At 36.5% G+C, this 9,614-nt stretch overlaps 1 protein-coding gene across 1 annotated transcript in view; it reads left to right on the top strand.

Moving 5' to 3' along the window:
• The window catches only part of SNRPG (small nuclear ribonucleoprotein polypeptide G), a 10,579-nt gene extending 1,217 nt beyond the window's left edge, over window positions 1–9,362 (top strand). The window contains exons 2-4 of the mRNA XM_008576184.1: window positions 3,596–3,618; window positions 4,115–4,239; window positions 9,044–9,362. Coding sequence (XP_008574406.1) covers window positions 3,596–3,618; window positions 4,115–4,239; window positions 9,044–9,094 — 199 coding nt within the window. The 3' untranslated portion in view covers window positions 9,095–9,362. The remainder of the gene's footprint in view (window positions 1–3,595; window positions 3,619–4,114; window positions 4,240–9,043) is intronic.
• The last annotated feature ends 252 nt before the right edge of the window (window positions 9,363–9,614 follow it).

Here is a 9,614-nt window from a genome sequence, read left to right as displayed (position 1 = left end):
TATTCTATAAGAATAAGAAAGGTTTCTTATTCTATAAGAATAAGAAAGGTAAGAATAAGAAAGGTTTCTGAATAACTATAAGAATAAGAAAGGTAAGAATAAGAAAGGTTTCTTATTCTATAAGAATAAGAAAGGTTTCTTATTCTATAAGAAACTTAGGAGGGGGCTAGAATGGAAGTGTTTGATAGTATACGAAGTTATTAAAATCAAAAGGCCACTTTAACCTTAGAGAATGTTTGTAGCTTTTTCTTTGAGCTTTCTCTTACTTAGAGAGCCCTTTTTTTTTTTTAATTTAAAAATCCCATTCTTTTTTCTTGCCTTCTTTTTCGTTTGCTTTGTTTTGTTTTGGCTTGAGCTTGGTGTTATCAGCACCATGCCTTTTTCGTCTTCTTGTACTTAAATTAAACTTGAATGTCGTGTGATATGTTATTCTAATATTAGAACTGGGTGAAAACATTCATTTCTCTAATCAGAGAAGGCTGGTTTAGGTGTTTTCGTTTTGTTTTTTCCTGCACCCAGTAAAATCAAACAGCTTTAATTAAGTAGGGTATCCTTACTTTAGATGTTACCGAGACCCCCAAAGGTCCACTTGCTCGCCGCTCAATAGTCAGTAATTGAGAGACAGGTGTTGGTGTAAGAGAAAGTAGCCTTTAATCAGGAAGCTGGCAGCCAGGGGAAATGGTGGACTCAAAGAACATCTCCAATTTTTCCAGACTTGCCAAAGGGTTTTATAGGGACGAGTGGTATGAGGCTGATTCATGATGATCTAAGCAGGGACATGCAGGCATAATCATAAAATTGCAGGTAAACATCAAAGAACTTCTCCGGCGGGTATTGATTAATGGTGAAGTCCAGTCACAAATTCAGTTCCTGTTAACCTCAAAAAAGATCTAGTTAGTAAGCTAGTGAAGAATAGTCATCTGGGTTAATAATTTTTTCTATTAATTATTCTGTGTACAATGTTAGCAAAAGTCATTATGTTCTTGCAATCATGTGAACAAGAATCATTGTATTCTAATGTCCAGCTTGCAAGTATGCGGTTTGGGTTGAGAGTGAGAAAAAGAAAATTTTAATATAGAAGTTTAATAAAATAGAGGCACTTCTTTTCAGGCTGTTACATAGATAGGACCCAGTTTAAAGCTTTAACTTCCTCATATACTTCTCTACTGACCTTAAGATGTTCTTTGTCTCCTGAATACTTCTCTGTCTTGTTCATATCATGTAATGCTGGAATTCTGCATGTAGTAGTTGGATTGCACACAGAGTGAAATATTAATACAGGGATCAGTTTTTCTGATGTAGACATATGGTCTGCCTTGTTAGTATAATTCATTTATTACCAGCCTTTAAAGAAGTCAGACATATGGAAAAGTTCACATTTAAAAACTTTGCATTTAAATGCACATTTGCATCAAAGCCATCTTTGTGCAAAAACTCTATGTATCTTTTAGCTGGGTCTGTTAAATAATTATTAAATCATGAGTTACATTAAAATAAATAGAAATTATTGTGAATATGTTTATCTAAAGGTTATTTTTTTATTGGTGAACTGATGAAGTCTTGTAAGTATCCTCTGGATTCATCAAAGACTGGTGAGATGATGATTATTTTTTTAAAAGGGCCATTCTCTACTTGTAAGCTTAGATTTCCTTTCTGATTCTTAACAGATATTTGAGAATTTTTGAAAATGGAACTAGTTTTGATCCCTTTCTCTTCTCATTCTTAGATTTCATGAATTGCCTATCAAATTAGCCTCCAAAATGACTTTCACAATTTTTCATCCTTTACTTTCTCCCAATACTATCTTTCACACCTTTCTACCCACCTCCTAGCTTAGCATGACTCAGTGGTTCTTAAATAGGGGTTAGGAAGTCCCATACTACCAGCATCTAGTGGGTAGAGGCCAGGGATCCTGCTAAACATCCTATAATGTACTGGACAACCCCCAACAGGGCCCCAAATGTCAGTGGTGCTGAAATTGAGATACCCTGGCCTAATTGAATTCTCCCTTCCATCCCTTAAAATTTGCTGCTACAGTAGTCTTGCCAGTGACTGACTCTGCTTTAATAACTTACCATTGCCTGCAAAATAAAGTACAGACTTCTTAACCCAGCATTCAAGCCCCTCCATTTGAAATCTAAGCATCAAATCTTAACAACCACTTATATTTGAATGTCCTGTTCTCCAGTCAAACCGAACTGTTTGTATTTGCTCAAACTTTCTCACTTGCCGTGTGACACTGAACAAGTTTGTTAACCTTTCTAAGCTTCAGTTCCCCATCTATAAAATGGTGGTAATAATAGTACATAACTGGCAAAGTTGTTGTAAGAATTAAATAAGCTTGTATGTTATATTTGCTGTTTAATATGATATGTCCTAGTAAAATATATGGTTTTATTTATCATATTACATATGTATTTTATTTGTAAATGTGTCTACTCCGACCTTCAATCAGGCCCAATGTCTTATTTGTCTTTGAATTCTCCCATGATATCCTATACATTAAAATTTGAGTGGACTTTTTTTTTTTTTTAAGATGACCAGTAAGGGGATCTTAACCCTTGACTTGGTGTTGTCAGCACCATGCTTTCCCCAGTGAGCTAACCAGCCATCCCTATATAGGGATCCGAACCCGTGGCCTTGGTGTTATCAGCACCACACTATCCCACGTGAGCCACAGGGCGGCCCTTGAATAAAATTTTAATTTTCTGGCCTGTAACTGGAAGAGATCAAAACTAATTTGACTGCCTGGCTTAATACTCTCATATTATCCTGCCGAAATGGGATTTTCTTGTTTAATTCAAATTCTTTAAAGTTTCAAACTACGCATTTATTTTACTAAAATATGTGTCTAGAACTATCCTAAACATTTAAGTTTGACACTTTAATATTAAAGAAAACAATACTACTTATTCAGATATAAAATAAAATACCTGTTGAATTGGATATGGTTTGATTTCTGTTTGCTACCAGCCCCGTGGAGCCCTCGGGAGGGTGCGGCGCTGGGAGTGCAGCAGCGCTCCCGCCGCGGGTTCAGATCCTATATAGGGGTTCAGATCCTATATAGGGATGACCGGTGCGCTCACAGCGCTCACTTGCTGAGCACGGTGCGGCCGGTCTCAAAAAAAAAAAAAAGAAAGAAATTAGATCAATGAAACAACATTGTATTGAACAACAAGAATGTTTTTGTAATTCACATTAGTATAAAGACTCAGTTTAATGTAGATTAATGTACTCTTAATGCATTTCATTTTTATTATCTGATCTTGCCCCTTCCCAAATTACATTGCTTTGTGTAATGTCTAACTTAGGTAACCAGTTTCTCCCTTACCATTTACAGAAATACGAGGGGGTTTTTTTGTTTTGTTTTGTTTTGTTTTTGTCCTTTTAGAGACCGGCCGCACCGTGCTCAGCAAGTGAGCGCTGTGAGCGCACCGGTCATCCCTGTATAGGATCTGAACTCGCGGCGGGAGCCCCGCACTCCCGAGTGCGCCACGGGCTCGGCCCCAAATTATTCTAACTATACCTACTTCTGTGCTTGTTTATGAGTAAAACTTTTAAATCAGTTATGTGATCTTTACTCTTGCTTTTTCAGATTTATGGACAAGAAGTTATCATGTAAGTTTGTTGTTTTGTCTCGGTTTCGTTTGTTTTTTTTTTTAATTATTCAGTTGCTTTTTACATACATGTGTCTCGGCAGTACATAATGTTTAGAGCAGCTTTCTAAAAATAAGTCCTCCCTCACTTTGACAAAATTAACAGGAGTTTCCTATGTTGTGATACTTGAAAATTTATCAACCATTGACTTTAAAGGTAAGCAACCTTCAGTTTGAATCTCAGCTCTACCATACAGTAGCTGTGTTACCTTGAACCCTGTTAACTTAAAAGCTCTAAGCTTCAGTTTCCTCATGTAAAGTAAGTATACTACTACATTATAGGATACTTATAAATTAAAATGTGGAAGAAAATGTAAAATGTTTAGCCCAGTACGTGGCACATAGTAAAGATAGTGGGTCAGACATCTCAGATACCTGTATTTTATACCACCTAACTTTTAGTGAATGATTGATAGCTAATGGACAGTTTTACGAAAATTTCTTTTCCCTTTTTATAGTGAAATTAAATGGTGGCAGACATGTCCAAGGAATATTGCGGGGATTTGATCCCTTTATGAATCTTGTGATAGATGAATGTGTGGAGATGGCAACTAGTGGGCAACAGAACAATATTGGAATGGTGGTAAGTAAAAATATAAAATTTCTCTTAGAGAATTTTTTTTTTCTTTTGGAATATGTATTAACTTTTCATATATCAAACTCTCAGATTTTTTTTTTTTTTTTTAAAGATGACTGGTAAGGGGATCTTAACCCTTGACTTGGTGTTGTCAGCACCACTCTCTCCCAAATGAGCAAACCGGCCATCCCTGTATAGGGATCCAAACCTGTGGCCTTGGTGTTATCAGCATCACACTCTCCCAAGTGAGCCACAGGCCAGCCCTTCAAACTCTTAGATTAAATGGGAGTTAGTAACCCCCAGAAAAGGCAAATAACAGGCAAGATTAGACTCTCCATCTCCTTTTTAGTTTTACATATGGCAGTCATTCAGATGTGATAATATCCCAGTTACTTGTAGGTAAGACCTCAACTATACAGAACCTTCTTGAGACCTAGGGCTTGAAATTAGCCGTTGGAAATTATTTTTTAGCTTTATTCTATAATAAAGGCCTATAGTCCCTGACTAGAGCAATAGTTCTCAAACTGTAACATGTATATGAATCCCCCAGAAGTCTTGTTAAAATGTAAATTCTGATTCAGTAGGGATGGGGTAGTACTTGAGATTTTGCATTTCTAACAAATACCCAGGTGATGTGGACCTGCCAATCCACAGATCACATTGTTTATTTTATTTGTATACATAGTTAACCTGGATTTTCTGGTTTATCACACCCAAAATTTAAAACTAGTCAAGGTAAAAGTTGTAAGGGATAATCACAATGACAGCAATTCACATGGGAGAAAACAGGAAAAACCAGAAGAAAACATATACTGAGCTCTCATTATAGGAGTAAACATTCCTACATTCATTAGGCCATAGTTGTATAACTACTGAAGAAGAGTTCTGATAATTATCAATAAGACCCAGACTTTGAATCCCTCTTTGTGTAGAACAAAACAATGTGCTAATAAGTGGTAAGCCCAAATTTCTTGGAAAAGCTGAATCAAAAAGGACAGCTTAACTTTAGCAAATCATTGAGCGTAAAGACCTCCAGGAAATGGGAAGAGTTCCTAATTGTTAGCCTAAATTTTTTTGCCTTGGTTTTTTTTTTTTTTTTTTTTTTTTTTTTTTTTTTTTTTTTAAGTTTCAGCAGTAGAGGGGTGAAGATAAACCTATCTTTGACAGCTTTGCCTGCGTAATTTTTTTCTTTTTTTGCTGCATATTTTTTTTTAAATAATTCTTTCCGAGATTTGTATTACTACATATTTCAAGTATATTTTTATTACTATATTTTGAAAAGCAAATCAGTATTCATAATTGAAAAAAACAGTTTAGAGTCTCTAGATAGCATACCCAACCCCCAGGATTTATGTGAACTGACCTGCCTTTCAAATACATTTCCTTATGAGTTTCTGTTGAATAAAACTATGGCAAAATCATCAGCAGCCAGTTTCTTAGAAAAGCAAGTTTCTTAATACCCCAAGATTTCCCCCAGCCCTTCTTTTTACAAAGTAGGAAGTCTTCATTCCAGTAAACGGTAGATGGGTAGATTAGGCTTTTAGTTCATCAATAAATTTGCTTAACAGGATTCAGAAAGGACTTAGCATCTAAATGTCAATTCTAATTTGAGAAAGTAATTTTTTTAGAGAATTCTGTGGCACTGCTCATTGGAATTTTATCAGAGAAGGAATTGAGCCTGGATCATGGATTCTTATGGCAATTTCCCCCCTAACCTTTGCTAGGCTTAATTTTCTTTACACAGAAATTGGTTAAGAGCAGTGTCATCCCAAGTCATTTAAATAATGAGCACCTACGTACTGTGCTAGGCAGTCTGTTATTCAACTTCTGGCATTTGTTATTTGGGGGGCGAAAAAGTTTTTATCAACAGACACTAATTCTTGCAGCTGAGTCATCACTTTGAAAATGAAACAATATATCAATCATCTTTAAGACATTTTTAGAGAAAAGGCAAGAACAGGAGTGAACTTTTTACTGTTCTGAAGTTAGAAGAAGGGAAATAAACAAGTTAAGGTTTTGTTCGAATTCTTTTTTCAGAAGTTGTTTGGCAAAGGAGATAGTTACTTTGGCTTCATTATTACCTTGTCTAAGTCAGTGACTCATTGAGGCCATTGAAATTACTTAATACTATTATATTAACAACAGTATTAAGAATGGGTATGTTGCAAGGGAGTAGTTAATTTGTTTTTGGGGTCTGTCATCTGGATAGTTACCTAATGATAAGCTTCAACTACTCTCTTCTGAGACACCCTCAGAGTTGTCAGTGGCATCACCTCTGTCTTGTCTTCTTAAGATTCCACTCCACCCCAGGTCACCTGTAAGAATGCAGTAAAAATTCTGTTCTATTATGCTACATAGTTCAGGAGCTCTTGCTAGAGTTGTGCTTCTGTAGCTTCGTTTTAGGTTCATATTCATATCCGACAACTGTGCCCTTTCAAAAGGCTGAAAGCCTGAGCAGCACTTTGCAAAAACTAGCATTGGAGCACAACAAAGGGAGCAATGAGGAATTCTGGACCCAGTGTTTCTGGTTTAATTTGGAGAATTGGACCTCAAACACAATTGCAAAAGATGAAGAAGAGTCCTACAAGGCAAAGGTGTTTACCAACTAGCCTTATTTTCTGAATATCATGTGACAAGGCAAAGAAGTATATAATGCTGTTTTAGAAAATGTTCATAAAAAAGTGGCTTTGTTTTGTTTTGTTTTTTTAATGATACTAAAATGAAAAAGCCCTCAGATCTGAAAATCTTAGTTATCTAAAATACCTTCTCTCCAACACTCCCCACTCCTAGGGAAAATGACAGACCATGGACAAGTTTAGGAGGGAGCTAGGGAGGAAGACCAGTTGTTCTGCATGCTTTAATTGGTGGGATGTGATGTTTATCATTTGTTGCAAAAAATAAAAAGCAAGGAATTTAAAACTCTGAGAACTAGGTAAGCATGTTGTTTAGCTTTCTACATTTCTGTTCCTAACTTATAAAAGTCTATAAACTCCTTCAGTCCCCATTGTCATTTTCAGCGCCTTGTTCTCTTTTGAAGCTGCTCTTTAATTCTTTGCCACCTTCTCACCTTACTCATTACTATTGTCTGCCAGGCTCAAAGACACTCTCCCACCTGTCTTGTTCCCTTCCAGTCTGTCAGCTGCAGTAATCGTAATATACAAGTTCATCTGTTTATTTAACAGGTACTTATTGAGCCCTCTGTGCCTGCCATTGTTTTAGGCACTGGGGATATTGCACTGAAGTCCCTACCCTCACAATTTACATGTGAGTGGGGGAGACAAAATCATAGTGTACGTGTAAATAAAGCGGAGAAAAGAACAAGTTACAGCTATCTTTACTCTAGCTGCCTACAAGCATAGCTCCACTTTGAATCTTATTCAGAATGCCTTTATGTCTAATGAACACTTCAAATTATTACATTTCTTATCATCCTCCTCCTGTCCTTTTACGTGTCGGTCTACTTGGCCTATCTGTGCAGTCTATAATCCATCAGAGACTTCTTGTTTTCAGTCCCCTAGCCTTCTAGTTTCACTTATTTTTCTATCCCTCTTGAATTTGGTTACCAGCCTTTTCACCTATGTTCTCATAAGTGTCCTTGCTTATCTTAATTTATGGCATATCTGCTAAGTCAGGCATTGTGCTCCTAGGGCTCTTTCTTTATAACTTCTCTTCCTGCCTTTATACTCTGTCCCACTGAGTCTCGTATATGTTGTCAAAAGTTATGATTGAGGGCCGGCCTGTGGCTCACTTGGGAGAGTGCGGTGCTGATAACATCAAGGCCATGGGTTCGGATCACTATATAGGGATGGCCGGTTAGCTCACTTAGGAAAGCATGGTACTGACAACACTAAGTCAAAGGTTAAGATCCCCTTACCTGGTCATCTTTAAAAGGAAAAAAAAAAAAGTTACAATTGTCATTCTCTCAACCGTGAAACTTTCACTGGCTCATTGTTGCTTTCATGATGCCCTCCAAACACTTTCAGATTGACATTTGCGGCCTTCTGAGATTGGATGCCAACTATCTTTGTTTCTTACTTCCCATCATGACCTTTTTTTTTTTTTTTTTAAAGATGACCGGTAAGGGGATCTCAACCCTTGACTTGGTGTTGTCAGCACCACGCTCAGCCAGTGAGCAAACCAGCCATCCGTATATAGGATCCGAACCCGTGTTCTTGGTGTTATCAGCACCGCACTCTCCCGAGTGAGCCACAGGCCGGCCCCCATCATGACCTTTTCACTGCATTCAAATTATATTCTTTCCTTGTCCCCTTGTACAAGGTACTTGAAAAAGTTTATGGAAAGATTCATATTGGCTTTCAATCCTGTTTTTCCATGAACATTTTGAAGTACACTCATACTTGGTCTTCATCTTCGTTCTGTCTAGAATTTACTACCTCCTTGTTCAAATTCTACCCAGTTTCCGAGGCCCAGCTGAAATATCTTCATAAAGCCTGATTTTCACAACTCTGATGCTGGCTTGTTCCCTAAATGAACTTACACCCCTAAACTGACATATTCTACTGTACCTATTTTTCTCATTGATTTTTGGATCCCTCAGGGACAGGCATGTGCATGTACATTTTAGTTTAGAAGGTGAAATGGTTCGATCTAGAAGATGTACATCTCTTATAAAGGGTTCAGTGGCTTCATGTCATGATTAAAAGACTTGAGTTATTTGGTGTCCCTATGGCTTGAAAAAAAGCCTCACAAACTGACATGTAATATTGACAAACCATTAATGATTTGGTGAAAATTCGTTAATCATTGATATGTCTTAAATCTCTTTTCAGATATATTTTTCTCTTTTTAGGTAATACGAGGAAATAGTATCATCATGTTAGAAGCCTTGGAACGAGTATAAATAATGGCTCTTCAGCGGAGAAATCCATGTCACCTCACCAAACAGCCTGTTTTTACTATGGTGTAAAAATCAGGTCATGTACATTTTTATATTCGACTTTTTGTTAAATAAACTTGTAATAGTCAAAAATGCATTCTCTCAGATGTTCTGAATATAGTAATAGAATACTAGCTTTAATTCTAATTTTTTCTAATGTGAATTTTCCTGGTTGAGACTGATTTCAAAGAGTTTTATGCAATAAAATAGAAGAACCTTATTAAATGTGAAACATGGCAAAGAACCTTTTTTTCCAACTCTCAGTAATGAACAGAGATAAGCTACAAATTGAGTTTCTTCTGAAACATTAACTATAATTTTCAAAATGTAATAGTAGTAACTCTGATTTTCTCTGACTTTTCCAAGTATATCTACATTCCAAGTATAGTACAACAGAAGTAAAACACAGGAATTATTTTTATTTTGAACATAATCATTAAGCGGAGAAAATTTTTGAATACAGGAGTAGAAACAGGATTCCAGA

Source organism: Galeopterus variegatus, unplaced genomic scaffold, assembly GCF_000696425.1.
Source record: "Galeopterus variegatus unplaced genomic scaffold, G_variegatus-3.0.2 Scaffold1303, whole genome shotgun sequence".
Classification (NCBI taxonomy): Eukaryota; Metazoa; Chordata; class Mammalia; order Dermoptera; family Cynocephalidae; genus Galeopterus; species Galeopterus variegatus.
This window is presented reverse-complemented; position numbering and strand designations above follow the sequence as displayed.